Source organism: Papaver somniferum, chromosome 6 (assembly GCF_003573695.1).
Source record: "Papaver somniferum cultivar HN1 chromosome 6, ASM357369v1, whole genome shotgun sequence".
Taxonomy (NCBI): Eukaryota; Viridiplantae; Streptophyta; class Magnoliopsida; order Ranunculales; family Papaveraceae; genus Papaver; species Papaver somniferum.
This window is the reverse complement of record NC_039363.1, coordinates 68,663,063-68,681,493: the sequence shown is the minus strand read 5'-3', so window position 1 is coordinate 68,681,493 and position 18,431 is coordinate 68,663,063. Positions and strand designations below refer to the sequence as shown.

The 18,431-nt window shown below is 34.2% G+C and overlaps 1 protein-coding gene across 1 annotated transcript; it reads left to right on the top strand.

Annotated features, from left to right (window-relative positions):
- The first annotated feature begins 13,791 nt into the window (after nucleotides 1-13,791).
- LOC113290893 lies at nucleotides 13,792-17,403 on the top strand. Its single transcript, XM_026540481.1, has 2 exons — nucleotides 13,792-13,845; nucleotides 16,687-17,403. Exons 1-2 carry the CDS (start codon nucleotides 13,792-13,794, stop codon nucleotides 17,401-17,403), a joined length of 771 nt encoding a protein of 256 aa, XP_026396266.1.
- The last annotated feature ends 1,028 nt before the right edge of the window (nucleotides 17,404-18,431 follow it).

The following is an 18,431-nucleotide window of genomic DNA, read 5'->3' as shown; positions in this document are numbered from 1 at the left end:
TGGTAATCTTTGGCCCAAACCCTAGTTTTGGCCACACCAAACCGCGCCAAGGCATGCAATGCCACATGTGCCAATGGCATGCCAACCATCTTGCCGCGCCATACCATTTCGTCCTTCACTATGCGGCTACCAAAACGAAGGCCTGCAACAATCAACGGCCACTTTTTCATCTATGATGCAGATCTTAGCCGTCCAAGGTTACCATCTAACATATGGCAACCTTTGGCCCTAGTTTGGTCGCGCCTAAATAAAGAAAAAACCCTAACTTTTTGTCGCGCCTAAACTGGGCCATATTAGAGCGATACTGATCATACTTTCATACCACTGGCTACCAAACAAAAGGTTGCAATAATCAACGGCTACCTTCCTCTTAAGATGCAAGATCTCGATCGTTGAAGGTCACCAGCGAGCCGGAAAGTCTCCCAATCTCAACTTACCAGACAACAACAACATGCTACATGTTTTCCACGAAAACACTGGAGACATCAACACATGTCACAAACTGGGGGATGCTCATTGGGTATTGGTTTCGCGGTTTACAGCGTGCGGCGTACACTACGCTCGTTATAAGAAAGTTTCATAAGGATGAGGCGGTTAGTTAATATAGGGAGTAATGGTGAAACGCTTTCTTTTATGGAACATCAATTCCAAGAGCTATCGGTTACCACCTCCTCCCATTTACTCACCCTTTTTCCATTTCTTAATGAGACCAGAGTACGTTTCACTTCGACTTGTATAAATAGGCATTACCTATTTCCACCGAACAACAAGTTCAGGGTCAGGAGGATACAACACTCAGAAAACATATGCTAGCTTTCCATCTGTTAGCTTCCCACTTTCTGATAAAAGTCGTGAAACAACTACTCTTCCAGTTTTCAACTATTCTGGTCTCAACACTTTCTTCGCTTCCCTCCTCCAAACCAACCCTTATCCTTCACTTTGTGATCGAAGCAAGTCTGGAATGGCCATTTCTTTGTTTAGGCCGGATTTGTACAGATTGATCTCTCGAATCTAAAGTACTCCCTTGAAGTGCATTGTTTAGGGTTTAAATTCGTTTCTCATCCACACACCCGAAATTACCAAAATCAGCAGAAACCGTTTTCACCCTCAAACACCTGGATTTCGTCCAATTGCACACAGATGGGGAGTCCAAAATGAAAGGTACTGGTAAGAGATCATCATTTGCCCGTTTCTTCTCCTTAAGATTGGAGCCATATTGATAGATTTGAAGCAAGTTATCCGAATCCGAAACCAAAATGCGCAATCCCTCAGATGAGGAAGAGGAGGGAAAGTCTGGAATTGCAAGTTTAAATGCAGACTTGGGCTGAGTTTTACGAGATGCAATTGATGAATGTATTGGGTCCAAATTATGATTAATAGAGCTATTATGCGATGCAATGATAGAAGCAGAACTAGAACCAACAGAAACTGGAGAAGATAAGTTTTCCTGCGCGTCTTCAAAGGAAGAAGAGGAGAGTGACAATCTTCTATTAACCACATTTGGAATCGGAACAAGGATATGGATATTCAAGTTAGTCGGAGCACGAATTGGATCTGATTCAGTAACCGGGTTATCTTCAGTTGGTTCCATTGAGTTGATTACCCGATAAGTCTCCGAGTTACCCGATCTAACCGATTCAAAATTCGACCCATGCAATGGAATGAAATTTTCAGGGATATTAAAAGGGAAAGTTCGCTTTCCTAAAACTGTAGTAGAGGCTAAAGGAATATCTTCGTCGTATGTATCCGTCCCTAAGACTTCATAAGGACGGTCTTGAATTGGAATAGTAGTTTCTTGATTCACAGTCACTGGATGCTCTTCTCTGAATAATTCGTATAATGTTTCTCTGTTACCAGGGATATTCAAGTATTTTTCAACAGACTCCATGTTACCATGCGCATCAGTATTATCTTGGGGATTCCAGATTTGAATAGGAGTGTCGTTTAGCCAAAACATATCATCTCCTGGTTCAGGTGAATGCATAGAGATATCATAGATATCTTCCAAAGGTCTATGATGTAGAATGGCACATTGATTGATCTTGTGACCAAATCGAGCACAGTGAGAACAAAATTTGGAAGTTAGGTTATGGTAAGTAAAAACTAGTTCTCTAACAGGGTATTGTTCAACCTTAACCAATAATTTCAAAATAAGAGGTTTTTCTATGTTTACCCACACTAAGACCCTTGGTTCACAATAAAAATTCCCATTTCCATTACAGACTTGACTAAGAGCTCCTATCCTGCTAGCAATTAATCCTAGTCTTTACCCTAATCTGTGCTTACGTCTGCAGTTTGAAATACTATCCCAAAGAGGGATTTCTTTGACCGCCTAAGTAGTAATTTGCATTCATAGAAAAGATGTAGCAGAGAGAACATTACCGTAAGGAAACCAAGGCCCACTCAATGCGATCAATTTCAAGTCTTCTGCCGTACAGAATGTAATGATGAACAAGTTTGGATCGGTTTCTCTGATTTGGAAGCCAATATTAAGACCCAAGAAATGATGTAGTACTCCTCTGATATCTTCAACCGAATAGAACTCTGTCAAAAAAATTCTAGCTAGAATACTATTCTCTTTGATACCATAGTCTGTCATTAATGCAGGAGTTATTGGGAGAATGCCTACATTAGTATAATTTACATTTACTTGTGCCACAGACAGACCACTAAGATGTTTGTATAAATTGTAACTGCTCATATTGAATAGGAACAAAGATTCAAATATTGATCAGAACATAAGAAAATTGAATGGAATAGAGGGAAGCTCCAGGAAAGAGAAAATACTAAGAGAAGACATAAGAGCAGACGTAAATACCAATTAATTAAACTGCGTATAAATTGAAATAAACTCGGATTCTCGAAAAAATAACCTTAAAAAACCAAAAAGGATCTACTTTAGTTTAAATCTCGTCTAATAAGAGATCGACAACAAAAATAGCTAAAGGATAGGTCAAAAAGGAACATTTGAAATCAATAAATGCTAGAGATTGGATAATAGAGAGACACTCCAACAGTATCAGAGGCAAAACTTAAAAGGACGCAATCAGCTACAGAGATTTAATGCATACTGCATTATACTAGATTTCTATGACCACTCGATCAAAAATAAAAGAGAAGCTATAAGGCTAGCCAGCAAGAGAATTAAATGATGATGGAACAAGACTGGAATATTAACCATATAGGTTTCTAAACCTAGTGAAATATATTCAAATACTATAGATGCATGCATCGAAACAATGTTATATAGCCACTAAGCAAAAAAAATTCTGCTCAAACGACTATCCCAAGAAGATTAGACATCTGAAACCCAATAAACCAAACGTAAAGAAACCGATAAATCTTAAATGCTAAGAGAAACCCAAGAGATAATTTAGATTATAAAAAGCCTTAATCCGGTACCATCATATATACAACAATCCAGAAAAATAAGAAGTACTTAGAAAAAATATTTTAAAAGTTAAGAATGGCTTGCAATCACTTCATAATTCCAATTGGTGCTCTTGTTTCATCCACTAAGGTTATTCGTTGCAAGGAAGGGCAACTACATCGAATTCAATATTATCGATATACAGTATGTCATCGAGAAACTTTCTTGTACCCTGCACAGGCACAAAGATTATCTATGTGTAACCTAAGCCAATAAGAGAAGAATAGGTTGGGAACTCAGGATATCAAGTATCTTCACACAAGGTTAGCCACTGGAGTTCCGGTAACTGCTAATTACTTTCTATCCGAGTATCCACCCGGAATGGACTATGCTTATGTCCATGAGGAAACGACCATTTATCAACAAGAACGAGCCGGCGGGATCATTATGGTTGATGATTCCGATGAAGAAGAATGAAGGGTCAAAACAGCAGAGCAGAGCCTTAAGATAAGAATAAGGAAATATCAACTATCTATTTGAAGTTCTATTAGAAGTATGAAGGATAATAGGTTTCCTGTTGTTTTATAAGAAATCGATGTTTCACTGTCTTTAATCTCGTTTGTGTTATGTTTCTTTATCATGAATTATGTTGTTGTTGTGAGCCTAATTTAATGGGTATTATCTTTATAAACATCAAAGGATTCCTTTCTTTAAGCAGACTTGAAATGAGACTTAACTAGATTCATGGAACAACAAGAAATAGTAAAAATAAAAAACCTGTAAGAATCCCATATGAGCACTCATACAAAGGATGGAACTAATAGGTATAATTATAAAGAGTTAAAGGAGAATGAAAGGCTTAAAGAAATAATCGATGCAGTGGCTGAAAAGTAAGGATGAATATGTCATGTGATGAATGCAAAATGAAAGTTGTTATATGTGTGTAATGCAAAGTCATGCACTATAATGAATGCAGTATGGAAGTTGCTACGCATATACTGCAAAACTAGTAAAATGCGATGAAAGAAAATTGGATTCGGATTTCCTTGCTAACAAAATGGATCAATTGACACGATACTAGGAGAAGATTGATTATTTTATCCCTTTCTTAGATCCCCATCTGGTTCAGGGTCGAATTCCAGACAGGGAAATCTACTCAGAAATCATGGAAGAAAAGAGAAGAAGAAAAGAGGTTGAAGAACATGATGAAGAATTATAGCACTTCGAATAGGAGAGAGGGCAGAGCGTTTTTCAATTTTGCAGAAAGATTGATATTAAGTTCATTAATGATGATTATTAAAATCATATGTATGTATAATAAGTTAACTCAAGGCATGCAAAATGAACTAGTCATATTCCTTCAATTTTCCTATCATATTAAATCCTTATTAGTAATCATTTCAACAACTCAAATGCCAATTTTAGAATATCATATTTATTTTTTGATGGAAATTTTAACATATCATAGTTTTATCATTTAAAATTTCGGCTTATATCATGATCAATTACATCAGTAAATAGATAAAAGCAAACTTATATTAAATCTTCCGATTTTGATACTTAAAAGAAGCGAAAAATGAGATTATGCTAAAATCATATGGTCGATACAAGATATTGATATCCTTTTAGAGGTTTTATTCCATTTTTCTTATTGTTATTGTTATATATATATAAACCCTAATTATGGCTAGCTTTGTCAGATCGTTTTCAAAGAAAAATATTTTGAAAAATAAAATAACTCTTAATTCAGAATAGGTCATAATGCATGACATTGAAAAACAATTACAAAATTGGAATATTCCTAAAGTTCCATTTAATGAAGTATATAAGAAAGGATTTTTCAATTCAGAGCGATTACGCAATTAAAACTGTAGAAAAGACCATATCTATAATTGATTCGAATGATAATTTTGACTTTTCTCTCCTAGAATGATAGAAGATCAAAAAAAAAAGTTTAATTATCTTCATATAGGCTTAATCCAAATAGCCGTAAAACCATTGACAAGGACAGGATTAAATAATTTGTACTCTATGTGTCAGGGATTGTAGACAAATAAATTCACTGATTCATTATTAGGAATTATTGAGTCCACCTTATGTGAAGGTCCAATTTATTTTAATTTTTCCCAAATTTTTCGGTGTCTCTGTCTGATCCAGGACTCCTTAAACTCTAACTTTAAATGTTAGAACTCAGGGGTTTGATATGGTCGCAGGGTCGCAAACTTAGCCGTTGTGTATAGAATATATTATAAGGTTATGAATACCTTATGTCCTAATGCTCAAGTTTATGACACAAAAGGTCAGACTACTCTTTTTCATACCAATATTGGTAAAGCCCATACAGTTATTCCCAGAACCATAAAGTGGGATCAGGTTACCCTCCCTGAAAAGTGGACTTTACAGGTAGAAGTTCCAGCAAAGCCTTGCCAAAACCAAAATCTAAAAATAATTGAATATGAAGATGGAGATGTGGAAATACATTTACATCTTTCAGGAAAACTAGGCTTAAGATATCAGAAGCGAGGGAAGTGCACCAAGGCCATCTGTAGCATCTTCTTCTTATACAGATCTATCATAATTTATAAATGACCCAAATGATATTATTATAGAAGGAGTTAAACAAACCGCATCAGGTTAATAAACCTTATTATAAAGTAGAAACGCCAAAATCTACGGTTAGAAATATTCCTGAACAAGTAGAACCGACATTCTCCGATCTAGAATTTGAGATAAATGTGATCCAAAAACCATCATTGGATTTACAAGAACTTCGAAAAGAGTATCATAGTTTAGAAAATACAAATAAAAGGGCTTGGTTTGAATCCAACTTTAGTTCTAATAGAAGAACAAAATATATAAAACTTATGCTCTATACTTAAGTCATAATAAAATCCAAACCCATTTTCACCTGGTTTGAAGATTTTACCAAAACTTACAATTTAAATAAATATAAGAGATCGCTTAATATGTTGGAAACCCAGTTTCAATCTTATACGACAAAAGATGGAAATGTTATTCAGTCAATCCACCAGAAGTAGTCCTTGATATCAAAGGTGCTATAGCACCCCATACAAATTAGAACAAGGGAACTGATTCAGTAGCTAACCAAAGATATTGGTCAGTTAATACAACAAAATAACTACACCAATTTATATTTACATTCAATAGGAAAAACAACGAGAATTGAAGGTTGTTAAACAAGGATAAAATCCAACATATACAACCTAATGAGCTTAAACTTAATCCGGCACCATCTAGTGGATTATTATTTAAACCAAACCCAATAATAGATCCAAATGTCTTCAGGTTGTCCAACCCAATAGCTTTGTAGATGCACTAGTAGAAAAGCTAGGAAAATTAAGCTTATCTTCAGGCCCATCTAAAGCATCCAATCAAAAGAAGGAATAAATGTTCTGTCCAAAACGAAGAATACAGATATAGATATAGAAGAACTGGAAGAAATTTTTCATTCATCAAATTCTGGTAATATTAAAACAATTCTGATGACATTAATAAAATATCTTTTGGAAAAAATAAATATACACCGACAGTTCCTACTAGAAATTATTACCCTAGACCAACACGGTAGATTTACAACTGGAAGGGATTATAATTGGAATCAGACTTCGTTTGATGGAAGATCCATAGTTGAGTGGAACATAGATGGTATGACGAATACCAAATAGTAAATATCATAAGACAAATGTCGATGTATGCTTCTCTAGGCTAGCTACAAAAAGAAAAACAAATTGTTGAATCCATAGTTACGGATTTACTGGCCAACTTAAAGGATGGTGGGATTTCCATATGTCGACCAGGCAAAATATAGCATTTATATGGCAAAGAAACCAATCAAGCTAGAAGATGGTACTGAATACCTCAGGAAGATATTGTTAGTACCCTACTTTATACCATTGGCCTGCACTTTGTAGGAAGTAATAGCCAACAAATGGAAAGATCTAGGGAATTACTTATTAATCTTAAATGTCCTACCCTCCTCATTATAGATGGTACAAGGATGTATTCTCAAAATTATTTAGTAGGAAGATTGTTCCTCTAATTCTGATTTTTGGAAAAGAAATTCGTCTCAGGATTACCCCCTTGTTTGCTGAAAGGGTTAGAAATAACTAAAATCAAAAAATATTCAACAATCTTTTGGCCAATATCTTCGAAATTGTATGTGAAGGTTTAGCTTTATGCTCAGACATAAAGCTACATAGACAAATACAAAAGAATAAATTATCTAACAAGCAAGAGTTAGGTGATTTTTGTGAGCAATTTGGATACACTAATACATCCGCATCTAGGGAAAGGTACCGACCACCTTATAACAATCCTAAGACTACTAGATCCTAATAGGTATCCATTGAAATCTAAACGACCCAATTTTAGGAAAAACAACAATAAGACACAACAATTATAAAAAGACTAATAAGTCACTTCCGGTTGTTACAAGTGGGAAAAATTGGGCATTATAGAAAGTGTCGTACAAAAAAAAAATGAGCTTAATCTAGAAAGGTCTCAAACGTCAATTAGAACAAGTCCTCTTAATGGACTGATCTATCTGAAGAGGATGAATCATCTCTCAGAAATGATTCAGGACAATTTCAGGATTGGAGGATGATGATGTACAGAGGTTGTTCTTGTAAAAATTTTTCATAAACAAATATCTAGTCTAGGAATTAATGTCCTCACCAATGAAGAAAATTTATATTAGATTAATTGATAAAATTGAAAATCCAGAATCAAAGCGAATGGCTTTAGAAAAATATATTGAAGTAGCTAAAGAGCACCAAAACAAGAGAAAATCGAAACTTCTACAAACCTTATAGTTTTAAGGAATAATGGCAAGAGTAGAAAATCATCACATTAAAAAAGAACCATCAGTCAATGATCTGGAGCAAGTTAATCAGGTTAAAGAGAATTAAGAAGTCTTAAAAAGAGTCCAGATATTGGAACTTCATAAACCAGTAGACTGTGAGTATGACTCACAAGAAGAAACTCTTTGATGAAATTTTACAAAACTACCAGGCTCATATTACTACACATATAGATAAACCAGAATCACCTACTAATCAGGATATCGAAAACATGCAATTCATTAATATAATAGATAAAGTCACTCAAAAGTGGTACACCTTAGTCACCCTAATCATAGGAAAAGAATACCGTTTTGAAACTATGGCACTCATAGATTCGGGTGCAGATCTAAACTGCTTAAATGAAGATTAGTTCCCAAAAGTATTTTAGCAAACAACCCAAGTTCTTAATACTGCAATGGAAACAAATTGATAATTAATTACAAATTATCTGATGCTGCGGTGTGTAATAATGGTTTTGTCTAGCGACACCATTTATCATGGTAAAGAATTTATCTCAATCCTGCATATTAGGGACTCCATTTTGAATATTATACCCGTTAAGTATTAACAATACGGGCATTGAAGCCCTCATTCAGGACATAAAATAATTTGAATTTGTCTCTTAACCTAGGCAAAAATTTATTAACCAGGTTCAAGAAAAATCAAGCACAAAGAAAATTTTTGTTCTTCTTAAAGAGGAGATCAATATAAGCAAATAGAGAAAAAACTAAATTCCCAAAACTCAAAAACAAATCAATGATTTTAATGATCTTCTAGTGAAAGAAGTTTGTGCTGAAATCCCAAATGCATTCTGGGAAAGAAAACAACATATAGTAGAATTACCTTATGAACCAGATTTTTCTGAAAAAATGATTCCAACAAAAGCCAGACCAATTCAAATGAAAATAGATTATTAGAAATATGTAAATCTGAAATTCAAGATTTACTAGATAAGGGCTTGATAAGAAAAAGCTACTCTCCTTGGAGTTTTTCTGCCTTATGTAGAAAAAGCAGCTGAATTAGAAAGGGGAGTTCCGAGATTAATCATCAACTATAAGCCTTTGAATAAAGCATTAAGATGGATTAGATATCCAATTCCTAATAAAAAAGATCTTTTAGATAGATTGCATAATGCTGTCATATTTTCAAAATTTGACTTAAAGTCAGGATATTGGCAAATTCAAATCACCGAAAAAGACAAGTATAAACTTCATTTACAGTTCCCTTTGGACATTATGAATGGAATGCTATGCCATTTGGTTTAAAAAATGCTCCATCAGAATTCCAACATATTATGAATAACATATTTAATTCTTATTCAACTTTTACAATTGTATACATTGATGATATATTAATATATTCTGAATCAATTGAGCAACATTTTAATCACTTATCAATTTTCCTATAAATAGTAAAACAGGCTGGATTAATGGTATCTGCAAAAAAGATGAAAATATTTCAAACCCAGGTTAGATTCCTTGGTCACAATATTAATAAAGGTACTATAATACCTATAGAACGGGCTATATCTTTTGCTAATAAATTTCCAGATGAAATCAAGGATAAAAAACAATTACAGAGATTTAGGAAGCCTAAATTATATAAAAGACTTTTACAAGGATTTATCTAAGGATAGCAAACCTCTATATGCAAGATTAAGGAAGAACCCTATTAGCTGGAACAACGAACATACGAGTGTTGTTATAAAAATCAAAGCTAAAGCCAAAGAACTGCCATGTATGACTATAGAAAATCCAACACCCTACAAAATAGTTGAGACCGATGCTTCAGATGTCGGATATCGAGGAATCGTTAAACAAAGGATCCATAATAAGAGCACTTAGTTATATATACCTCAGGTGTATGGAAATCGGCACAACAAAACTACTCAACCATTAAAAAAGAAATATTGGAAATAATTCATTGTGTTACTAAATTTGAAAGTGATTTGTTTAACCAGGAATTTTTTATTAGAGTGAATTTCCAGGCATCTAAGGAAGTATTGGTAAAGAATGTTAAAAATTTAGCCTCTCGACAAATTTTTGCAAGATGGCAAGCCATTTTATCAGCATTTGATTTCAAAATTGAATATGTGTAAGGTGAAACTAATTCTCTACCTGATTTCCTGACTCGTGAATTTTTACAGAGGAAGCATGGATTGCCAGATAACTAGGGGAAAGGCTCCTCAAGTTTCTTAACCATTTCCTAATAAAAGTAATAAAAATAATCCTATTCCGATTAAAGGAAACCCACATAAGGGAAAACAATATTTTGCATCATAAGAAAAGTCATCATATATAATGCCCACATCACTACCTCTTTTGGCGGTAGAAACAGAACATGCTATCAGAGATCCTGCAGAAGTTGCAAGCATGTACTTAAAAGATCATATTTTACCACATTATGGTAAAACTAGAGAGTTTTATGAAACAATACTCATAGAGACAGGATATTTCCTTCTAACACATAATACATCAAATGGCAATGGTACTGGTCCCCTTCAACTCCAAGCTTGTTATTCTTAAGGTACTATCATACCGAGAATGGGGAATGAACCCTCATGGGTTGAGAAAATTCAATGATCACCCCCATATCAAATCGCGATCATATAATTATACTGATTATATTAAAGCATGGACACATATATGTTTCTATCAAAATCAGAGATTCTCTCATTCCTGGTATATTGGTTTTAAACTGAATACAATCAAAGAGCTACCAAATTCGTTCAGAGCATGGCTGAGTATCTGGGGACCGTGCCCGATGATTTTACCTGCATATATTGTAGATATGTTAAATAAGTTTATCAAGGCTAGTAGCCAATGATATAATATAAGAAGATTAATGCAGTGGTTTTTTATACTGTATGAAATCCCATGGATTCTAAGATGGAATTATTCGATTCCACAAGATAATGATCCTGAATGGGATTATATCCCTTACTTATAAAGGCAATTATATATCAAATGGTGGGATAGATATAATGCTGCACATTTACAACATTTAACATGCAGTTTGTTGCAGCCCAGCTTATGGTATCATCATCGACCTCCTTAATGCCGATGGAATTCTCAACCCACATACTCGCACTAAAGCATAGGCACGGGGACTTGTCAAGGAAGAATTTAAGAAGCAGATTTTGGAGGAACTTGATAACCAAGATTTGGGTTCCCAACCGTCCTCGTCAAAAACCTTTGAGGAAGAAGAAATAAAATCGGAAAGTACAGAAGACCTAAATGCAAATGGTGATGATTGCTTTGGAATAATTTAGGGTTAAATGGTTCAAAGAAGATAGGAAAATTATAATTATTTTCCGGCATAATAGCAAAATTATTGGTCAACTTTTCATCAAAAGGAAGCAGGGTCGAGTCCACTATTCATCAAGGACACGTATTTGCTTCAAAAAAAGTAAAAGTGAAAAGGTTTAATATTTTCCAAAAAGGAAAAAAGGTAAATCTTATCTAACATTTCCATCTTGGAATATGTCTGTCACTTTTCTACCACTTATAGGTTGTTGTAATTATAATAAGATTCTCAAAAAAGAAAATCTTATCTCTTTTGTTTTTTGCAAACTTTCCCCTATATAAATACCCATTAAGTGAAAGGGAAAGGGCAAGTTTTTTAGTTTTCAATAGTCATTGTCTAAGAGTTTCAGAGTGAAAGCTTGTGAGTATTTTCCTTCTTTGAGAGTGATTGTTTGTGAGTGTTTTCATGTTCTGAGTGTGAGTTTGAAGTTGTTTGGTGTGCTATCTATTAAGGAATAAAATACTACTTTGTAAGTATCTCTACTCGTTATTTATGTTTTAAGTTTCTTTTAATTATGAATTTTCCTTTTGAGTTTTTATTTGTTACTTTGATATGTATATAATTAATCTTAAACATAGATATATTATTTTTATTAAACATATATATCTTGGGAACGTGTTGGTATCAGAGCCATTTAAAAGGGGAGATAGAGAGTTAAATATTAGTCGCAGTGAGCTCACAAACCTATTATATTTAAGAACTCTTTAAATAGGTAGAGCATTGATTTCTGTTGACCGTTTAGATCTTTATAAATGACAAGTAGAGCAACATATATATATGACAAGTAGGGTCACTTGGTTTTTTCCTTTTTTAAAAATAAAACTTCATATTTCCTTGGATTGATAAATATATTTCCCAGTACTTATTAATTTTGAATTTCTTTCTTTTTATGGAAAATGTATAGGTTGACTATATCGACAAAACTAATATATAAAATCGCCATGAAGTTTCTGGATTTAAAATTCTTCACAACTGATTTCAGAAATAGTTGAAATTTTTGGATATGTCCGAGTATTATGCAAAAATCTACCGTCTTATCTATTCCAGAAACCAAATTAAAGCCCCGATTGATTTTCTGGAGCTAAGGAAATAAGTTGGTAATATACTTATTTCAAGAATAACACTATTAGTTGCGGAAAAATTTGGTAGATACGACTTATGGAATGAGAGATTTAGTGGAATTTATAATTTTCTTTGCGTTTTTGGTTGCTCAAATTCTCTAGTCACGTTACGCCCATGATTTAGGAAAACCATCGATTAGGAGTTACCAATTCTAGAAGGGGTGATTAAAACAAAGTAAAATCAATAGCCCATTATGCATACATCTTATATAATCGCTAGATTACCCCTTATTCAATTAGGCTAATCATTTTAATCAGCAAAGATAATAGAATGTTAGTGGTTAAATTAGACTCGTGAGGCGGATGCCACTGTGTTACGGTGTTAAATTTGTTGAATCATGATACCATAGTTTGAAACTCGTCAGAATCTAGGTGGCGATTTTTCTTTCTTTTCTTATAAACTTGGGCTTACAAATAATGGACCTTTATGAGGTTTAAAATTTAATACTACCTTTGGGCTTTAACCAAATTAGAAAAAAAAAATCATAAGTGAGATTAAACTTATGGAATAAAGTTATTTTATTTAGACTATAGAAATTGTCTAAAAAGATGAAGAATTAGTTCGGGAATGAATAATTACAATATGGTTATAAAATAACAGACATTTGTGTAACTTGGCGATAAAGTCATTAAGTGATGATACCAACGACCTTGGTTCGAATTTTTTTTTCCCGTGGTCTACCTACGCATAAATTAAGAGGTTTAATCTTTAAAATTATCTTTGGGAAGCCTTTTTAAAAAATAAATAAAAATAACATTGGATCAAGGCGTATTCTCATCTTCCCCACGTAGGCGGTGTTTATGCAAATTTGATAATAATTTTTTAAAACTTATCCCAAAATTAGCATAGAGTTCTCCAATTACTAATGTCGTATCTAGATAGCCGGTATCGAATCCATTGTCGACCATGCCGACCGTCAGTAAGCTCCCACAATATTCGACTATAATAGACATCAAAATGATGAATACTATGCCGATTTTATTGATTATTTTTATTAAAAATATGTCCCTAATCTTGGCATTACAAACGACATGGTAGCATACAATACCATGCTGACTCTAGTACCTTTAGACCTTGAAATTTGAAGTACCAGAGTTGGCACGATCTATAATTTTCGGCCATGCGTTAGTCATGTCGACTGTTATGGATTTTAACATGATAAGGTTAGCAGCTTTGACACTAAAGGTGAGATCACTAAAACTTATTTATATAATTTCGATTATTCGATCAGATTATTATTATTATTATTTAAAAAAAATAGTCACCTATGAGGGCCTTTATTAAAAATAAACATGAAATTATTCATACAGAATTTGTCGGTAGGCGAGCTACCGACTGAGCACCAACACTCTTTTGAATTACCATGCCTACCCTATGAAAGTTGCTAGCATCATTGTTAGCAAGGCAGTTCTTCAGTCTCTTTAGGAATGTGGTAGTATCCTCGTCTAGTTCACCTAGGGTATTATTATTATTATTATTATTTTCTTTCTAAATATTATTGGATAATGATTATTACATGAAACTAGTTAGAAACCTAACAAGCTAAGTTCCAACGACATACTACTACATTAATTGAACAGGTTGTTGTGCTAGTCTACCAGCGAGCCTCATGAGTAACCTAGCCAAAGGAGTTGAAGCGGATGGGGGATGAGATTGTGTCACAAGGAGGGCAAACTAACTCTACCTTCCATGTTAATTTCTGCAATATTACGCCATCGGGGGTTTGAACCTGGGACCTCCTGGAACGCATGAAACATTGGGGAACGAGGATGACCAGCTGAACTAGGTGCCCGTTGTTGTTGTTGTTGTTATTATTATTATATCTTTTTTGGTAATTCAACTTTCATTAATGGAAACCATGGGTAAAAGGGAGCAATTTTTGATCCAAATTATATTGGAGCTAACTTATAGTCTGGCATTGTAAAATTTATGAATGTCATATCTACTGTTGACTAATTATTCGAATCAGGGACGGAGCCACATATTCTTTCCAAGGAGGACTATTTCATAATAAAAATAATTCAGGGAGCGCTTATTAAGGTATTTTTCATATAAATATTAAAAACTTCAAGGGGTTTATAATGAATTAACAAAAAGTAGGGGGACAGGGCCACCGTTGAGGTCCACACTTCCACTTAGCTCTGTCCCTGGTCCGAACGAAGAAAATCATTAACCGTTGACATAGAACTTATCATAGTCATGCCCCGAATGTTCATAATTAACTTTCATTTTCTAAAACAACAATTAAGGACAGCAAGGCATTCGAAATTCTAACCATGACTACTGTTAAGGTGGGGACAATATTTTCTCGTTTCCGTGGTGCTGATTGTTGATCTAAAACCGAGCGTTCATGTTTTGTTTGGTATTTCTAACCTGTTAATTGATCAAAATATACTTTGATTGGAAAACTAGATGAAGATTTATGTTTTATTTGAAGAAGTATTAAGATTGGGTTCCGGATCGCATGTATCCAAGTTCCTGTCTCTCGGTGTCCTTCCAACCAAATCACTCCACGTGGCATATACTTTCACTTGGTGTCCTTCCAATCAAATCACCCCATGTGGCATATACTTTCACTTGGTTAACACAGTTAGTGATCATAGTTAACGCTATTAACAGTTGAACTTCTCCATGAAAACGTTCTTATGTGAAACCCTAACCCAAGAACATAAAAAAGAAAATAGGGATCCGTATAAGATTATCTTAAATCCGCATCAGATATTTTATTTTGAAAGATGATGGATTTTTTTTCTTCTTTAATAAGAAAAGATAATCAAGTAGGAGTTAATGAACAAGAGAGGACTTGAATCTGACAATTTTTTGTGATCGATATATATCTTGATATAACAACCGTAAAATAAGCTTCTTCATTTGTGCAACAACCGTAAGGTTGATAATTAGTACTACAAATAAATTCTCTAAGATTGGGACACTATTATTCATATTTGAACAATCCGTTTAAAATCGTCAGAATTGCGAAAAATTATTTTGGGTTTCGATTTGCTATTGTTCTAAAATCAACGGGTTTCCTATGTAATTAGTTAAACCAATTGTCAATCAACGTTCTTAAGATTTTATGGGGGAAGTTCTACAAGCTTCGTTACAACTTATATATATTCAACGGCAGAATTTAAAGGATGGTAGAATTAAATTATCTAAGTTAAGCTATTTTATTAGAGAAGAAAAAATGGAAGATGAAGATATGTTTCCTTTGATTTTAATTTTTACTTTATTTATTTTGATTTTTACTTTATTGAATTATTTAACGGACTGAGTCCTGCTATGATGAGGTCATCCTCGTAACAACTTCTGTAAGGGTGTAACTTTAAACCCTTGGATGTTACAACTTAGATGCAACGCATCTTGAGGTTTTTAAGAAATGAAAATAGTTATTTTATTTTACTTTTATTTTTAAAATCTTTATATTAACTTTTGTATGCTTCTTAGTTCCTCGGCCAAAGTCCACTTAAAATTGGTCATTTTATTAATTTCTGCATTATTATTTACAAAACCTAGAACCCTAGTTAGGGTTTTCCTTCGGACAATGGAAGAAGACCACTTGTTAGCAAAGGCCAGGGAAAGCTTTCTTAATATACCATTAAATTCGTATTGTTTTCAATTTATAAGTTTTCATCCGATTATATTTTAGTTTGCGGTAGTTTGTTGTGATTGTAATTGAACCCCATTTTTGCATTTGAGTACTTCGTTCAAATGAAAGTTCAATAAATAAGCTGCCTATAGTTTTCATTTGTGAGGGATTCGTATAGTTATTGGTATGATCAGCGCAGGAGGAAAAGTAAGCTATTGATATCATTAATTATTGGATTAAAACTTGTGCTCTTGATATTTTTAGCAAGCACGGAATCAGGACCCTTTTGGCAGAGAAGAGGAAATCTAGTAACTACCTGTGTAGTTACTGGATTTCACCATGTATGTCTTTGTAGTTGAAGCTTATACTGAATCAACTACCTAAAAACCAAAAATGAACATTTTCACCATCACTCTAAAGGCCTTAATGATTTTAAGGCTAAAGTAAGTGATATCATTTTTGATGGTGCTTGGGTTATTCGTGAAAAAACAAGAGATTTGATGATTCGTTGTAATGTTGATGTGGAAAACTTGCCAGTTATTGCTGGTGGTGAGGATTATAAAATTTGGGATTTAGATAGCAAAGGAGTTTTTTCAGTTAAGTCGGCTAAGGCCGCTCTTAAGATGCCGGCAGAAGTTGTGCCTTGTGCAAATCTGTTTACTAGACAGGTTGTGCACCCTACCTTGAGTGTGCAATACTGGAAGATTTGGGCCAAGCAATGTTGTGCTAGTGAAGACAATATTATTAAGAAGACAGGTAGGAGCATGCCTACTATGTGCCGCTTATGCAGGAAAAGTTGCGAAACTCTTAGCCACATCACTTGGCATTACAGAGTTGCTAGGAGGATTTGGGCTTGGGTGGCTGGAATTTTCAAGTTGGATCCAAATGAAGACCTGGTGGACTCGTATAAGGCTGCTAAGGGTAGAAGTAGAATGATAAAGGACCTGTGGTTGGTTGCAAATCTTGCAATTGTCACGGAGTTATGGAAGTTATGTAATAAGTCTTATTTTGATAATATGGTTGTTCAATGGCTGGGCTTTAAAGGGAGAGTTTATCAGGTTATTCGTGATAATTCAATTATAATGAAAGGCCACATGCATAATACTTTAGAGGAGTTACGCATTCTGAATTATTTCAAAGTGCGGCATAGATGATGCAAAACGTCTACTCCAATTGAGATTAGTTGGACTCCTCCTAATCAAGATGAAATCATGATCTGTTGTGATGGTGCTTCTTTCGGAAACCCAGGCCAAGCTGGTTCAGGTGTTGTTTTCCATGATGCAAGTTCGGAGGTGCTTGGTGTTCTCTGTGTTGGTCTTGGTTGGCAAACAAATTTCTACGCGGAAGTATGTGCGATTATTTATGGTGCGATTATGGCTAAGAGATGGAATCTGCGGAGTATTTGCATTTGTGCTGATTCGAAGAGTTGCATTCAAGCTTTTCAAGAGGACGCGCTGCCGTGGAAAATTGCGAAGTCTTTCTACACCAATGTTCATTATATTCATAGCTATAGGGAGGTTAATTTTTCAGCTGATGCCTCGGCCAAGCAAGCATGTTTGCTGGTTGAGGATATTTTTGAGTTTTTTGAGGGTGGGCCAGATTTTATTCCATCTGTAGAATGACTTGGAAGGGTTTATTATCGTTTCAAATTGGTTTTCCAGTGAGTGGCCTAGCGGCTAGTCATTAGGAAGTCCTAGTCCTTGTACAGTTTTTCGCTTTTTTAATTTTATTTGACCGGGAAAAAAAAGAACATTTTCACCATCAATTTCTTATTTGCTATTATAGAAGGACTAAGATGAAAATAAAAATTTAATTCAGGATGTAAAAAATAAGACATATAAATCAAAACGCTAGAAAATATTTTTATGTAATTTTATTTCTTAAATCTTACCTTGGGATGTGTGCCTATCTATCATGTAACATCCAAGGGTTAAAAGTTTTACCCTTACAAAGGCTGTCACGAGGAAGACCTCGTCACATCACGACTTTTAACGGGTTTCCCTTACGGGAATCAACGACGTTAATTTCTTAGCTGTCAAATTACACGTGTCAATTTGTTATTGAATGGTACAGGAAGAGACAAAGAACTTGGGTACAGGAGGATCCGGAGCTTTGGGATTAGGATTTGTATCAAGGAAAAGGGTATCTTTAAGGGTACATTAATTAAATACCTCTATAATAG

Excerpts from the sequence above, each read along its gene's own strand:
- LOC113290893 (XM_026540481.1), top strand. The coding sequence starts at position 13,792 with ATGTCGACTGTTATGGATTTTAACATGATAAGGTTAGCAGCTTTGACA. Across the intron at positions 13,846-16,686 it reads TAGCAGCTTTGACACTAAAG|GCTAAAGTAAGTGATATCAT; the intron begins GTGAGATCACTA and ends AATGATTTTAAG.